This window comes from Aethalodelphis obliquidens, unplaced genomic scaffold, assembly GCF_003676395.1.
Source record: "Aethalodelphis obliquidens isolate GAN/ISIS:26980383/991018 unplaced genomic scaffold, ASM367639v1 scaffold18, whole genome shotgun sequence".
NCBI lineage: Eukaryota > Metazoa > Chordata > Mammalia > Artiodactyla > Delphinidae > Aethalodelphis > Aethalodelphis obliquidens.
Genome location: NW_020837962.1, coordinates 5,191,091 through 5,208,762, shown reverse-complemented (window position 1 = coordinate 5,208,762; position 17,672 = coordinate 5,191,091). Strand labels below are relative to the sequence as shown.

The following is a 17,672-nucleotide window of genomic DNA, read 5'->3' as shown; positions in this document are numbered from 1 at the left end:
ATCAAGTACACGATCCCACTAAGGCACATCCATGGCCATCTTTTGAAAGCTGATCTTTAACAAAGCTCATTTATGCTTGGATTATTTCCAGTAGGTTACAAGTTTATTTTTGTGTTTCTGCAAGCAACCACATCACACCCCAAAACCAGAGACTGAAACAGATCCTTTCATTTAATGCCAATGAAAACAGGAGTTGCTTGGGAAGGTCTTGCCCCGGAAGACAAGGAGCAAGGGGGTGGGAGGTGGGCGCCGGACGCAAAGCTGGCTTCAGCTCCCATGCCTGCCTCTTACCATGGGAGGGAGGCATGCTTGTGGAGTACAGGTGGACAATTAACTCACAGGAGAGAAGGGAAGAGCACTGGGCTCAGAGGTAGAAGTAGAAGAAAGCACATTTCTATCCATATTTCAAGAAAGGGAACTTCGAAATGTTTTCAGCCCCACCTCCCCATTTCGGGGCATGGCTTGACATATGGCAAAGGAGACAGCCATCCTCTTTCCTGTCCTGGAAAACCACTGCACACACTTTGGCATAAAAGACATAAGAGATCTCACTACTACTCTAGTGTGATATCAAGCTGATACACACAGGTACAACAGAGATGGTTATTAACATACTGAAATGCCTGGGTTCTGACTGCCAAAGCCTTCAGGGCCTTCAAGTCCCTCTGCTACTCAGCCCCTCCCTCAGGAACCGCCCCCCCCCAACCTTCTCATAATCAGTCACTAGAGGACTAATGCCTGGCACAACAAGAGCTCCAGGATATTATGAAGGAGGAGTCTGCTGTGATTCGTCACTGACTGTCCTAATCCATTCAGGCTGCTATAACAAAATACCAGAGACTGGGTGGCTTCTAAACAGATATTTCTTTCTCACAGTTCTGGAGGCTGGAAGTCCAAGATCAAGGCACCAGCAGATTCAGAGTCTAGTGAGGACCTGCTTCTTGATTCACAGACATAACTCTTCTCATTGTGTCCTCACATGGCAGAAGCTCTCTGGGGAGCTTCTCTGGGGTGTCTTTTATAAGGGTGCTGATCCCATTCATGAGGGCTCCACGCTTATGACCTAATCACCTCCCAAAGGCCGCACCTCCTAATACACTGGGGGTTAGGTTTCAACATAGGAATTTTGGAGGGATGCAAACATTCAGTTCACAAGAATGATCATGCTGTACTAGTGGTTAAGTACTTTGAAGATCCTCCACACCTGTTAATAATATCAACCCTAAATCCCTCGTACTTTCATTTAAAATTCATTTCACTGCACCCACCCCTGCCATGGAAACAGAGAACATCTATTCCCTGCCACCCATGCAATATCCCTTTCAGATTGCAGGGCACTTACTGTCACATCCTTACTCTGCCTTCACTTTTCTAGAGAAAAGAACAAACCGTGGCTTCACATCCCCACCGTGCACCACAAAGCCTGTGACATGAGCACATCTCCAGCCAACTAGGACATAGTTCTGTACCTCACCTCCTGGCAAATCTTAACAGTCAAGTCCCACAAAATGATTTTCTGCTGGGAAATTTTACATTTTAAAGCAATTCTTGAAACAACATTGATATAGACACACCGGTTGAGCAATGCCTGGTGACTAAGAATGAATAATCCTAGAACTCCCTGCCAGGCTTCAAAATATTTATTATTTTTTAGAAATTCAAATTATTTCACTGTACTTTATATTGGAATCCATCATTTTCTGAGGTTTTCCATTTACACAATGAGAAACATCAAAGAGGTTAAGATGTGCAGCACCTAGGGAGTATAAAAATGTGACATGACTAAATTAAATATATTTCACAGAAGGTGTCATAAAAGACATGCAAATTAAAACAATGAGATAACATTTTCACAGAGCCAACTAGAAAAATTTTTGTTTCAAGTGCTGGCCAGAGTTAGGTGACAGAGATACTTTACCATAGCTACTGGAAATGTCAGTGGTCCAATCTTTCTGGAAACCAATTAGCAGTAAAGGACTGTTTAAAAAAATAACCACAGCTAATATAAAAGTAATCTAATAGATGCACATGTTATAGGATTTGTGAGATTCAGAGAAGTATAAAGAAAATAAAAATCATCTTTGATCATCACATCCACATCCTCATCATCCACAAACAGCTGCTATTAATACTTTGATATATACCCTTCTGGTCTTTTTTTCTATATTTTATATACAAACACATATAAAATATACATATTGATTATATAACTTCATACATAGCTTTTAATTTACTTAACATTGTATCATGTAATTTACTTAACATTGTATCATGTAACATTGTATCATGTAATTTACTTAACATTGTATCATGTAACATTGTATCATTGTATCATTGTAACATGTAATTACATGTATCATGTAACATATGTATCATGTATCATACATAGCTTTTAATTTACTTAACATTGTATCATGTAATTAATTATCATCAATTAATTACATGATATGCTAATTTCATGATATGCTAATTATAATTAGCATAACAAATTATTTTTAAGTATTTTTATCTGCTACATTTTCTATTCTATGGACACATCGTGATTTATTTGATAATTTAGATTTCTTCATATTTTTTGCTATTAAAAACAACACCTCGGGCAAACAGCTTTACAAGAAAAAAAGAAAAACAGTTTGTAACCATGTGTGGGGACGAATGTTAACTGGACTTATTGTGGTGCTCATTTTGCAATATATACAAATATCAAATCATTACATTGTTCACCTGAAACTAACATAATGTTATGTCAATTATGCTTCAATTTAAAAAAAGAAAAAAAGAAGAAGAGTAAGTAAGGAGAAAAAAAAAACGAGTACCAACTACCCAAGGCGAAAACCAACAGCAATTAACTAAAGTGCAATTTGACCTTAAAGCTTGGGTCTTCACCAAAGCCTGCCATTTTCAAAATCCCATTGGTGGAAGCCATGCCCATCGGCTGGCACTAGAGCCACACCAATCATATCATTTTCTACAGCTCACACCGACTTCCCATAGTTCTGGCTCTGTTCACTCATCAACCAACACTACATTTCCTCAGCCCCACAAATAGCTTTACAACAATTCACTTGGAAAATAAGGGGTCTTTTTTCCTTCAGCCCTAAGACTATAGACATACAAAACAATATGGATTTCAAATGCCACTCACTCTTCCTGGCAAGAATTTCCTAATGTGGAAGAGACAAGATAAAGCAAGAGACATTCCGCTGTTTGTGACAACAGAATAGAAATCGGCAAAAAGCTCAATGTTTTGATTGTGAGAACTGCTGTCCAGAAGAGAATTCAGGAGTTGTCAAAGCATCACTGGAGCCTGGCAGCCTTGAAAAACACGTTAAGAGGAGGGAAGCGGCCTCCTCCACTCCATGGCTCATCCTCTGCCACGCTGGATGGTGACCTGCAGGGCAGGTACGTGGGTCACGGGCTCTCCTGGATCAATAGTTGTTGACTTTGACTCTAGATCACAGCCCTCTAAGGCATCTCCCCTGACAAACCCCCCACCCTCAGACCTCTGAGCGAGGTTCTCTTCTATATATTCTCACAGCTGCCGAACTGTCCCAATCATCAGTGCATCACTCTGGGATTTAACTGCAAGTCTCCTCCAACTAGATTCTGAGTTATTAATACATCAAAGCAAATAATGTGATCACAGATATTATCTACAGAACATTCGGGCCCAGGTTAACAGGCTTAAAAAATGTTTGAAGCATGAACGTGTTCATAAACCAGTAAGTAAATCAATTCCAAGGAGCTTATGAATGGGTTTCTGAGGGTCTGTGTGCCCCTGAAATTGCACATAATATTGAACGCATGCTCTTGAATATGCATTCCTCTGAGGAGGGCCCATAACTCTCATTAGCCTATAAAGTGATCATGACACCCCCACCACCACCAAAATCACTCCACATTATCTTAAATTCCTTGGGTGAGTAGGCAGGCCTAGCTTTGAGCGTGAGTTTTTATTTTGCTTGGGAAAAATAGGCACAGTTGGGGACCAATTTAAAGTGACTAACCTCTTTCAAGTCAGTGAGATTTAAAAGAGGAAAGGATCCTTGTACCATACCAACTTCAGCAAAAAAGTACAAAGGGAAACAAACTACCATTCCAATTAACATTTTTCCTCTTTGAATTGGTAACATGGTCACCTCCATGGAGAGAATAGGGCAACTGAGGATCTGCCGTGCATTCATTAAGCAAATATTCTTTCTCTGAATGATGCATTGTATTATTTGGAATTTTTTTTTACTCTTCACGTGAGTACCTGTTTCTAATAAATGAATAATTAGAAAGAAAACATATCCATTTCCATCTCATGGAAAGTTGTAAAATTTGAACAGAAAGGCAAAGCGTTTGGCAAGAATTTGGGGTTGTGTTTCTTCCTTGCGAGATGTGAGGGGAAAACAGAAAAAGCGGATAAACAATGGAATAGTACCCAGAGCAATTTCAGCCATGAGCAAATGTTCGAAACACAGGGGAGTACAACAGACAAAGTATAATTACCCAACTGAAAAATCAGAGAGAGGTCTGGCTATCTCTTTAGGGTACAAAAGTATTACCACAGTAACAGGTGCAAAAACATGAATATACTTTAATAAATAATTATGACTAACTGAATGCAACTGCGAAAACTTCCCTTTTCAAGATCATTGGCAATTATTCTAAACATCGTCTTCTGAGATGTGCTTCTTAGCCAAACACATTTCCACTAGTAAATACGACGCTGGCTGACCTACTTATGTTTATATTTATATATGTGTGTGTGTTGATATATACATAGGTTTTCTGCTTTTCAAATACGGTCTACCCTTCAGGATGATGTAAAGTCCTTTGGGGATTTGAGGTGATGATGCAGGGATCATAAATTCCTCCCCCATGCCAGGCACATTTATATTGAATTACTCACACTTACAGAAAGTGAAGATGTTGGTTTTCAGCCAAATCCAAGGCCCTGTGGTACCAGGATTTGGGGGTTTTAAGAGGTGGCCCAATCCAATCTCGCCAATGTGAGTCTGACTCTCTATCCTGCTCCTGGCAGTCATTCTCGGCTCAGTCAGGTCCAACAGATACATTATTCTATGAAACATCACAGTCTTCTATTAGAGACCTAATTGCCAAAGCTTATTCTTCATAACAACCTTATAATTTCATCCTCTGGAATCAGTTCTTTCCCCAGAACAAAAAAATTCAAAAACATTAAGACTTAACCTTCTTAATTTGTAAAGGGGTTGTAATACCCCTTGTAACAGCCCATGGGGTATTTGAGCACATCTCTCACGTCCTCTCTGAGATTTCTCTTCTCCAGGCTGAACTTCCCTAAATATTTCTTCTGAGACTCTTATCATATGTTATTTAGATACTACAAAACCTGGAGGCTCTTCCTCTGGGCACACTGAAGTTTTTCAACATTCATCATCAAATATTACCCCCAAGAACTAAGTCAAGTCTACAGATAATGGTGTTAGTGTTGCTGGAGACAGCATCTGGTGTACCAGGTTAGCCACTGCTCCTACACCTCTGCTAACAGAAGCAAATTTTGCTCCAGTGACAATTATCCATTCTTAGAGAAGAATCTTTATTATTAATCTCTATCAGTGATGTTCAAGGGGTGGCACATGACCCAGTTCTGGCCAATGAAATATAAGAGGAAGTCTGCTCTGCTGAAAGGATAGAGGGCCTAGAAGAAAGCTTCTTTTTTCTCTCTTTTCTTCCTTTTATGAATGCTGGTATGTGAAGATGTGATGGGTGGAACAGAAGCAGCCATCTTGTGACCAAGATGAACCAGCAGCTGAGGAAGGCAAAGTAGAAGAATGGAAAGGACCAGAGCCCTTGATGGGTTATTGCGATACTAAACTAGACCTGGGGCTCCTTGTTAAACAATAAAACTAAATGTCTTAATAGTTTAAGCCAGCATTGGTCAAATATTCTGCGACTTGGAACAGAAGGCACTCCTAACAACAGAAAAGGTATAATGGAAATATTACCTCTTTGGATTTGAACATTATATTTCTGGAGATGTGGCCTTTACTTTTTTAAGAGCCCTATCACTCCTTGGGATCTCCTGAGCATCTGGTCAATGCAAAACAAATGAGCAACTAAACAAAAACCCTGTAATTGAGGATCACAGTTTCAAATGCTTGCAGAGACGATGCAGTTAACATAAATACGTGAATCTGGCTAGATGTGAGATAACAGGGAGCAAGGAGGGCGGTAGGGAACTTGAAAATGCATATCTCTCCCAAAGACATTAAAATTCAAGCATTTTAAAGTACTATGCTGGTGAAATAAAATACTAATGCATCTATGAGTCACATTCAGCAGGCAGTCCACCGGTTCATGACCCTTACAAAAATCAATCTCAAGTGAGCTGGAAAGTCACATCTCCCCCTTCCTGTAAGAATGTACATCCTTCTTAAACCCTTCAGTGCAGTCTGTAGTATGGGTTCACCATTTCGTTCTGGAAAGACAGTTTTGAATTTTAATTCCATCATCCAACATCTTAATCATTTCAATTAAGGCAATCAGATTATTAACATCAAAATCTATTGCCCTCTTGAATCTAAGCCCCTTCCCTAAACCAACTGGATTTGCAATCATTACCTTGAAAGGATAACAAAATAAGAGCAAAAGAATAAGATCACAAGGCTTCTTTAATCAAATATCTTTGGGGCTGCCAGGGTCCTCAGGCTATCTCAGAGCCACTTAATCCTTGGCAGAAAGAAAATGAGAAACTATATATGTCCACACCCTAAAGCCCTAAGCCCAGTGCAAACATGTGTTCCAATTGGTGTAGTTACTTACAGTAAAGGTCACTGAGACGGTCTCCTCTCACAGTCACTTTCACACTGGCCACACTTAGTCTTCCGTTTGCCAGGATAAAGCTCAAGCAAGTCTTAAGAACTCAAAAAAAGCTTCTGGTTGTCCCAGTTAAGAAAATATGAATCATTTCATGTTGGACTCTCCACTTCTAAGAGCTCTATGAGAGTCATTCCCAGTTTCTTGCAGGGAATACCCTCACATCACCACATCACCCTTCAGGCTGTTATAATATTATTATAATATATAATATATGATAATATGATAATATTATTATCACTTTATTATAATAACCCTTCTGGTTATTAAAAAGTACATGTACTTTGGAGAAAAACAAAAACCACACAGTAACAGTAGCATTCCTATAGTAAGTATTTATTATGAGTCAAGCACTAAGCTACGTATTCTATATCCAGTATCTCATTTAAATCTCACAACTCTAAGAAGCAAGTACTATTATTGTCCCCATTTTAAAGATGAAGACACTGAGGCTCAGAGACATTAAGGAACTTCCCCATGAGCACCCGGCACCTGAATTTAAACCCAGACATTCTAACTCAAGGTCCAACTTATAATATTAACCGTGCTATAATGCCATTTTTTAAAAGATGAAAACAGCCATGAATCTACCCCTCAAAGATAACTACGGCTCACATTTTGGTGTGTTTCTTCCCAGTCTTTTCTTGAAGGTGATAAAATTTTCAGAGCTAGAAAGAGGCTTAGAGATAATATCTCCCTAAACTCTCATTTCACAGAAGAAGAAGTTGAGGTAGAGAAAGCTGAAGAGCCTTTCTCAAGGTCACACTGCTGTTTGGAAACGGAATTTAGGTCGTCAGATTTGTTGTCCAAGGTATTCTGGGGTCTTCTGACTTGAGTTGGTTGATAGTGGCTTCCTAGAGGACTGTGTTGAGAAGGGTTTAAGGCCTGTGGCCGAAAACGACAAAATGCTACAGTAGGTCAGTGATGGTGGCCGTGAAAGTAGCGGCACGGCCGTGTGCACACCCCAAATCTGCCACCTCCCAAGGAGAAGTCCTGGGAGAGAAGACGAATGATCGGGAAAGGCCCTCTTAACAAAGACCACCTACTTTCTTCACCAACATCAGGGGTCTCAAACCCCAGTGCCTTCAGGACCAAGTCCGTAACATAAATGAGTGAAGTGGGCAAGCTGGAGCCTGAAGAAAGGATGAGCGCCAGCCCCATCTAAGGAGGGAGGGACGCTATTCATCTCCAGCAAACTATCACCGTGGGGAGAAGTCAGCCCAATGTTACCAGGCCTTCTGATTTTTCCAAAGAGGCATGAAATTTGGATTTTTTTTAAAATGTGATATCACCTAACTTTAAAATGCTGGCAACTAATTCAAATTTAAATAATTAAGGGGGAGTGCAGAACAAACCAAACACATTAGTTAACAACATTATAACTGTTCCTTTTCCTGATGGCCTCATCAGAAGCCACCAACAGCCTATTACAAACCTGAGACCCCTCTCTCTCTCATTTTCTCTCTCTTTCTCCCCCTCGCTCTACCTAGAGAAGCACTTTCCATCTGAGGCTACCAAAGAGAAGATGAACCCTCCAACCCCACCAGACCACATCTATCAAGGGTCCAAGTGATTGCCAGTGACCCCCGAAGGTAATCACGTGGGAAAGTAATCATGTGGGAAGGTAATCATGCCTCTCGGGGTGATGCCTGTTGCTCTCCAATGCCTTCTGTGAGGAGGAGTGGATGACTGCATCTGACACGCCTCCCCACTCTCCCAGGAACTACCCGATGCCTTTAGAGCAGGAGCTGAGTGGGCTCCACCAACATTCTGATGTGCAGGTCTCCCCTTTCCATGATCTTTCTGTGTTTAATGGGAAGGCCCATCACTCACATCCAAACTCAGAGCTGCCAGGTTACAAGAGCACCAACCTCCTGCAGATGAGCTGTTACTCAGCAATGCTACACAGGCCTTTCATATGGAAGCCCCCAATTTCTGTTAATCCCCAGGATGGCTAGTGATTATCTGCCCACTAGAGAGAAGAGGAGACTTGGCACACACCTATGAAATCAGTCAGCATTGGGGAACAAACACTGCATGGAAAGCCCTAACCCACAGCATGGTAAAAGTTCTTCCAGAAACTGCAGTAAGCAGGCATCGAAACCAATGACTTGATTCATTCAACCACCAAATATTTACCGAGAAACAAATGCAAAAAGCAAGATCAGTGCAAGGTGCCAAAAAGAACATACATGTGGACCATACATCAACCTTACTAAAGGTAGGAAAAAATAGAACAGTTCAAATAACTGTGGTATAAACAGAACATTCTGCAGCCATTTAAAATCATGTTTTAGAGGTTTATTTAATGATAAGGGAAAATTCCAAGAATACATAATCAAGTTTGAAAAAAAATAAAAGCAGGTTGTGAAATATAACTGGGTCAAAATCAGAGTGAACACATTCAGTAACCCCCCTCTTCCGCTCCTAAGGCATAGAATTTATAGATAAATCTTTAGATATTTCACAATTTACATAGTGCTGCTTGAAAATAAAGGAATCACAGATCAAAAATGGAGAGGACTCCCTAAAAATAAATGAATCAGAAGATGAGGCTCTACAATTTCAGGAGGAATCAAAGTCTGTGGGGGAATGGGTCTGATATGAGCCATGGGAGCAGAGGTCCCAACATCCACCCAGGGGAGAAGGGGCAGAACTGGACAGAGAACCATGCTGCTAGCTGTGAATAAGGATGGAACGTCTGCAGCATCCACCACAACTCACAGCCACAAGGATGCCCCTGTATGCACGGGGCCAAAATAAAATCACCTACGTGAGACGAGGACCTAAGCCTGCATCACAGAGTATACAGAGCAGAAAGAGAGCTCTGAGCTGAGCTGTTGACAGGAGCTCTGGTTTACAAGCACACACGCTTACAGATATAGGGCAGAAGAAGCCATAAAACTGCCTTGAAAATAAGTTCACAAACAAAAATTACAGAACATATGAGGATATCCAATGATCAGACTCTACAAAATGGAAGATTTCACACCGGAAGAAGAGAAGATGCTAGAGCAATCAGAGAAGGACTTCATAATAAGTATTTTTTAAATCCTCAAAGGCACAGAGAAGGGATTTACAACACAAAGTGAAAAGAGTTTTTCATAAAACAAAACTAACCAAAAGCAGGAAGGTATGAAAAGGGACCATTATGTATCTTAGAAATAAAGCGAACCATTGTTGAAATTTAAAACTCCACAGATAGGCAAAATAATAAACCAGACACAAATGAAAAGAGCTGGCTAACTGGAATATAGAACTGAGGAAACATAGCACAAACGTATCACAGAGAGAGAACTTAAAAAAATGTTTAAGATACATGGAGAATTGACAGAGAAACTACACAGACAGAGAAAAGAAAGAATGTTAGAGAGGAAACATCCAACAGATAATGGCGGAGATTCTTCCAGAATTCAAGAAAAATCTGGATCTTCTAAGAAAGCCCAAAGGATTCAATGTACAATAAACAAAACAATATGTACATACAATACAATCCTGAATTTAAAACTAAATACATAGAGCTTAAAAGGAAACAGACCCAAGCGTCCACAGTGGTTACCCGTGGTGATAAGATTTGAAGGGAGATTTTTATTTTCTTCTTTAAGCTTTAATATACTTTCTAAGTGCTCTATAATGAAAAGAATTATTTTTATAAACTGTCTGTGTTGGAGGAATATCATTATTTCAAATATACATATTCACTTTTTAAAAAATCTGTCCTCAAGGAACTTACACTCCAGTAGAGGAGATGAGGTATGTATAGAAATAATATATAAAGCAAAACCCACACAGTAACTGACATGGATGGATGTAGCTAAAATGTAAGCCTTACCTTCTCCCCCATGAAGCAGTTAGGAAAAGGGGGGAGGGGAGGAGGAGGTGAGGACACTCAGCAGAAATGTATAGGTCTAGCATCTGCGCTTGATTTACCAGGGGCTGGTACTACAACTAGAGTGTATTTCATGTGAACGGGATCAAAATGGCCAAACCAAGATAACATTAGAACTTTACCTACATTAAGCATTATTCTCGCCTCTAAGTTAATTATATTTCAAGACCACCCAGTGATAAAAGCAAAAATTAACATCTCCGTTGTAAATTAACCATAGAAATCTGCCACTTAGCACATTTTCTATTATTACAAAGCTTTGTTCTTTTTTTCAAGGGTCAAGAAGACTGAGGAAAAGGTAAAAACTGTGGGGAGAGGCTCACTTTAACTGCTAATCAAATTAACTGTCATTGTAATCCACAGGGACACTATCATGTTACCAATTTAGATGTGCAAACAACACAGGTATGTTCTGGGCTTTACCGAATGAGCATCATCTTAAGAGGGGACAGAGAGGTCTTATCGGTTTGGGGAGATTCAGATTCTGTGGCCATAACACCACTGGCACACCCAACCAAACAAGATGGAGTTTTAGGCAATGCCCACGATGCTCCTTCAGAGTCAAACAAACTGCACTCAGCATTCAGCTCCGCAAGAAACAGGTGGCAAAGGCACAAGCCAACTCAATGTGTTACTAATGGAAGGAAGGGCTGTTCATATCTCAGACAATCTCTTTCCTTTTTTAACACAACCAGGTTTCTCAAAATACCACTCTTTAACTCAACTCCTCTCAACATCACCTGTACATCCCACACATGGGACCCAACATACACCCAATGTTATCCCACTGACTTCCCTGATTCCCTGCCATCAAGACCAACTTGGAAAGCCCCAACAATAATGAGGAATATCCAGTTCCTTTCACCATTTTTGAGCCAATGGACCCTTTCATTCCTCTCCTCTCCATCCCTCTTAAATCCCTCTCTAATCTTGACCTCTCTGAAAATGTCCTTTCTCATCTTCCTCTTGCCCCTTCCTGACTCCCTTTTTCTTCTTTACTCTTAAGTGGGGTCACACTCTTGTCCAATCCCCATAAGGCAGGGGATTCTACAGGAGGGGAAGATGCTTCCACCCATACTCCCTGGACTTCTCAAAACTCCCTTCCTAGTACCCCCTTCAAGGGAGAAGCAACTGCTGGTCTAGTAAGTCAGAGCCTGACATGGACAGGGTCACTGCATATGAAGGGGATGCTCAACTATAAGTCCACTTCTTTTCCTACTTCTTTGCCTACAGTTGGATGGCTAAGTCAGGTAAGAGCCTGCCAGCCCAGCCTAAGCCTCAAGTCACTTCTCCAATTCATTTTTTACCATATTTCTCCAATGATTGTGCTGGGCCCTAGTCTATTCAGAAATTTCACTTTCAAATTTGGCTACTGTTTTTTGGAGGCTGTTGCTCCTTCCGTCAAAACTTCAGAAGGGAGACGGAATTGGTGGTAATATTTAAATCCCAAAATCACACTCCAAAACACTGCTGGACAATGCTATTCTTCTCCTTCTTCAGGCCTTCATCAGAAACCAGAGGACCAGAAAACCAGAGATCTAGTTCCATCACACACCAGGTGGTCTTAGCTACGCCTTTAATTGCTTTATGCCTCAGTCTCTTCATCTGAAAGTTACAGGATGCTCTAATGGCCTTGCCAGTTCTGAAATGGTCATATATCAGTGGCAGGACATGGCTGTTCCCTATTTTTTTTCATCCCAGAATGGAGCCCCCAAAACTGAGAGATGGCTGGGAAAATACTCAACCACACATAGGAATCCTGCTAGGCTGCAAACCATTTAAAATGAATGTTTAATAAGATACTGCATCAGTTGTGTACTTCGGCTGAATGTGCTGCAGCCCAGGAGACCTGAAAGAATTAATACGGTTCCCACAGCAGCTGGTGGGAATTGCTAAGGCAGAAGCAGAATCTGATTTGATGAATGTAAAAGTGCTTTGAGAGTGTCAGAAGAAAAGTGCTATGACAAATGTCTGCTTGCTCCATTAGGATGTCTCCTGCTATCTAAGGAACATGCTACAAGAAGGTCCCAGGTCTGGGGACCACGGCACACAAGTACACTCACCCTTCTCTTCCTGATCCCCTCCATTTCTTTCCCGGGGCTTAGATAGAGGCACAGAGCACCCACAACACCAACCCTTCCCTTTTGTCTCATTCTTCACCTTGCTTCACCTTTCCCACCTGCACTTCTGTACAATTCTCAAACTGGGCCCTCAAAACATCTCAGTCAAATCTTCAAACCTCTCTCCCCTCTTCTCCACAGAAACACTCGCAGCTGGTCCACAGAAAGACCCTCCCTCTCACTCTCAGCCAAGAGATCTGGACATACCTTCCTTCATTCTGACACCCTCCGACTACCTCATCAAAACCCATCCTTGGGAGCCAACCCCTCCATCTGAGGGCCTTGGAGCCCCTGTCAGTCCCTCGCAAGGAACATGTAGGAAAACACCAGACCCTCCATGCTCTGGGTCTGCAGTCAGTTCTCCCACTCACGGCCACTCCCCTGGAGAGACACGGTCCTGTGTGCCTTTAGCCCAGGGCTTCTCAAACTTTCCACCCTATTTCCCCTAATTGTAGAGATCTATGGAAACATGACACTTCTCTGCCTTTTTCTGCTTTACCTAAAAACTTTGCATTTTATTCTACAACATTCCCATGTTTGATCCTTTAAAAATAGTTTTAGCTGCTTACCACCACAGGGGGAAAAAATAGACATTTTCCACAACACAAACAGGTAAAACTAATATTATAGGAATATAAGCCTTATTGTTTCACGTGCTCCCGAGCTCATCTCTGTGCACTATTTGGAAATCTCCAAGCATTCCACCACCCCATCATACTTTTGCATTTCCTGAGTTCTTCCTGGCACACCCACGGTGTCTCTGAGTACCCAACTTTCAGAAGCAAGGCAATAAGCATTTCCATTCAATTCCAGGTTGAAGAGGCAGGACCTGGTTCTCACCAGGGTCAGTGGTCACAACCCCCTTTCAGATTAAGACAGAGGTCAGGGGCTCCCGAAGACCTGCGGTGGCCACCATATGATTGGCACATGCTCCAGTCCTGGCAGCCCATCACCTCCCAGCCTTACCTTGTCAGCCATGATCATAGATGAGCCCCCGTGGATGCCCAGGATGGGGATGAAAGTCTGCGAGGAGATAAAATCCAGCATCTGGGCCACGGCCTCCTGGTCGGTATCATCCCCAAACACCAGGCCGTGGATGCGCGCCCCTGACATGAGGTCACACACGTGCGTGATGAGGCTCTTCGGGTCCGTGCGGTTCATCAGCAGTGCTACCACGTTCAGGTCCAGGGGCAGCCCTGCTGCCTGCTCGGGGCCCCAGAGGTTTCGCAGTTCACGCTCCGTCACGTCGTGGCTGTGACCCAGCAGCACTGCGATGTTCAGCGCCGGGGGACCCTTCTCCGCCGCCGCGCCCTGCGCCGGACCGCGCCAGACCAGAAGGGCCGGCAGCACCAGCAGGGTCCAATAACCCAGTCTGCCCATAGTCGCCACTTACGGTCCCTGCAAGGTGGAGAGCAAGAGTGAGGGCCGCGGTGTGCGAGGGTTCTAGACGGAAGGATTTACCGACCCAGCCCCTTGCTCTGGGAGCCAGGTATAGAAAGCACCCCAGCGAGAGCTGTTGGAGTCACTGAATCCATTCCCCATCCTCGAAGCCATCCACGTCCCTTGACCCATCTCCAACTCTATCCACAACTCCAATCCGAGCTAATTCTCCGTATCTGTCCCTAAATCCATCTTCGCATTCAGCCTCCTCTCCATCTCCGACTCTACCCACGTCTCCCACCGCACCCGCCAAGTGGGACCACTTGGATCACTGCCCCTGAAAGTAAGCTCACACCCCGCCCCCTGCTCACTGGGAGCAAACTACAAGCCAGCCCCAGCATGCGGAGGCTACAGAGCGACTCCGCAACCCTGCTCCCGCTCTAAGCTAGTTGGCTGACCCCGCCCCCTGCGAACCCGCGGGGTTCAGCACCCACCTGCTCCACTGGACACCCGCAGCAGACCCCGCACCTCTCCTTCAGGGTACACCCTAAGCGCATGGAAGTGAGGACACTCGCTTGTGTGTCCGAATCCCGCGTGCCTGGGGGAAACTTAGGGTCTGCCCCACCTTGCGCAGAGGGGCCATGAAGCGATTTTCACTCAAGTGCAAGCAGCCCTAGGACCAGCCCTCTACACGCACGCGTGCACACGCGCGCGCATATGTACACACACACTCTCTCTGTCTCACGCGCGCCATGTGCAATGCAGAATTCTGGAGACCAGGCACGTTCCCCCAGCAGACCGACGCGTGGGAGCTGGCAAAGAACGTGCGGGGGGGGGGGGGGGGGGGGGGGGGGGGGAAGCTTGGCTCCCAAGAAGCTCTCCGACGGACGTGAACTGTACAGCGCTCCCCCACTCACCACCCCAGGCTTTCCACTTCAGGTTCTGTTACCAAGTCTTAGGTGCACGTGGGCAGTGGGCTGCACACCCTTACAGGCACGCGCGTATTTCTGCGCACATCCGCAGGCCGCAATAGGGGAGCCCACGGCCATCCGGAGTCCGCACATGTCCTCAGCCAGTGCACATACATGCACCGCGCCAGGTGCACAGCCGCGCCTGTCTGCAAATACCAGCACAGTCGTGCACGCGAGCACTGGCACGCGCCCCTCGGGCCGGGCGCTGCTGAAACCAGGGGAAGTTAGGGCGAACTCGCACCGGCCTCGGCGTTCTTCGGCTGAAGCACCGCGAGCGCGGAGCCGCAGCGCCCCCTGGTGCTCCTCCCGCGCCTTGCTACCGGTGTTCCCTCTCCCGCTTTCTCTCTCCCTCTTTCCCCAGATCTTTTCTCCCGTTCTTCCTCCGGTCGAGTCTTCCTTCTCCCTGGCCCACCGAGCCTAGGTCTTCCGCTGGGACGTACCTGTAGCCGGAGAAGGTCGAGGATGCAGTGGGGCGCGCTGCGCGCACGAGCATCTCGGCTGCCTCAGCAGCCACCGGGTTTAGCGGGTTACCGCATGCTGCGGCCCCCGCGCGCTCCACTGGCTGTCCCGCGCTGTCCGCATCGCCCCCACGGGGGGCGGCTATCCCAGCCGGAGGCTCTGCATCAGGGCTCTACCAGGGCAGAGAAGAGACGGAGAGGCAGGGTCAGCCCACGGGCCGGGGGAGAAGGATGGGGGGACAGGCTGCAGTCTGCAATGCTCACAGCCCCTCTGTGCGCACAGGGGTCTCGACCGGAGATGTGAAGCTGAAGCTCCGTGCCCGAGACGCCCCCAGTGCGGATCCTAAGACCCTGTGGCCGAAATGGAGAGCTCCACTCTGGGGCGCACAGGAGAACCCGAGCCCCAGGTTGGCCACCCTCGAGAAGCTAACACAGCACCTCTACCCTCACCCCCTGCCACCTCCCCGGCGCCGGCTGCTGGGAGTTGTGCGGCCAGGAGCTGCTCAGCAAGGGGTGGTAGGGAAAGAAAGAGGAGGGAATGGGGGTTGAGTGGGGGGGGGCTGGCTGAGTTTGCGATGTGCCGGCAGGGGGAGAGGGGGAGGGAAGGACTCCGGCTCCCGCGATACCGGATCCCCGAGGGAGGTGCGATCTTTCCCACGCAACGACCCTCTTGCGGTCCTGCCGCCCCCTCCTATCAAGGCCTCCCACCGTCCTCTTCCCAAAGGGGCCGCCCAGGCCCCGCGTCCCGCACCGGCACTCACCGCAGCCTCTCTCCACATAGTTCTCAGCAGTGGCCGCCCCTGGTCATCTCCAGGGCTGATGGCTGCGGCCGCGACTCTCAGCGCTCACCCGACCCCATGCTCCGGCTAAGCCCTCGGCGCCTCCCTCCAAGAGCCTGAGCTCGGCTTCCTGCCCCACTCCGGACAGTAGCTGCCCGATCCTCTGAGCGCACCCGAGAGCCCTCTCCAAAGCCCAGGCTCCGGGCTGGTGCGTGTGTGAGGGCGAGTGTGTGTGTGTGTGAGTGGATGTAGGAGCGCGCGCGCGCGCGTGTGGCCGGGGATCCCCGCGGTCCCCGGCTGAGAGAGGTGCGCGCGGGGGAAGGCAGCTCTCTCTAGCCCTTAGCTGCGAGGCCAGCTCCGCGCCAGGCGTTCGTTCAGCTTCCGACTCCCCAGCGGGAGTCCGGAGAGCTCCTGATCACCCTGGTTCACAGCACTGGCAAAACCGGGCTCCCGAGGCGTGCTTCTGCTGCGGTCGCCTCAGAGGAAGAGGAGGAGGAAGGCAGGGGCGCCCCCACGCCAACTTGGGGACTTGTTCTCAGTCGGCGAGACGCAGCAGCCCCCGCGAAAGCCCGACAGGCTTGGAGCTCAGGCGGGCCAAAGAGTCTCCCGTCAGCAGCCGCCCCCCGCGGAGGCCGGTGGAGGCAGACCTCGCAGTCCCCCCGCAGCCGCAGCGGCGCAGAGAGCGGCCACCGGCTTCCGGAGCGCACGGCGGCGTTAAGGCCAGGATAGGCGGCTGGCTGGAGGCGGGGGCGCCTGCGGAGGCGCGCGCCGCTGTCCTTCGTGCTGAAACCACGCTCTCCGCCCGCTCCCGGGTGTCTGGTGCGGCTGAGGAATCAATTATTCAGATCTTCGTTACCGCTTCCTCCTCCCCCAGTGCCTCGCGCTGGGTGCAGCAATCCCCCTCCACGCACAGGCGCGCCGACACACACACACCACAGAATCTGCTCCAGTGCTTCTCCCTGTGCCTCGCCACCCCCGAACAGGAACCCACTCCTCTGATCTCAGGGAGCCAGAATCCTAAAACTAAAGACAGCTCTATATCCTCCACTTGGCTTCTTTCTTGTTTTCTAAGTTATACCAAACCAAAGTCGCCCTGAGGCTGTCACTTTTAAGCTACCAGCAGGGGCAAGCCAGAGAGCACGGGGCTGCCTGGGTGCGTGGGGCCTGGCTGGCTTGAATTCTGGTAACTGGGTATGAAAAGCAATGCCAAATAAGGACCTTTATCCCTT

General features: G+C 46.4%; 1 protein-coding gene across 2 annotated transcripts in view; it reads right to left on the bottom strand.

The window, feature by feature from the left end:
• The window catches only part of GRIN2A (glutamate ionotropic receptor NMDA type subunit 2A), a 367,711-nt gene extending 351,187 nt beyond the window's left edge, over positions 1–16,524 (bottom strand). The window contains exons 1-3 of one of the 2 annotated variants that reach the window (XM_027118303.1): positions 16,426–16,524; positions 15,647–15,837; positions 13,822–14,253 (exon numbers count right to left, since the gene is read on the bottom strand). In XM_027118303.1, coding sequence (XP_026974104.1) covers positions 13,822–14,235 — 414 coding nt within the window. In that variant the 5' untranslated portion in view covers positions 14,236–14,253; positions 15,647–15,837; positions 16,426–16,524. Of the gene's footprint in view, positions 1–13,821; positions 14,254–15,646; positions 15,838–16,425 lie in introns of those variants that run through there. The other variant, XM_027118304.1, reaches the window with a different exon arrangement.
• Between the last annotated feature and the right edge of the window lie 1,148 nt (positions 16,525–17,672).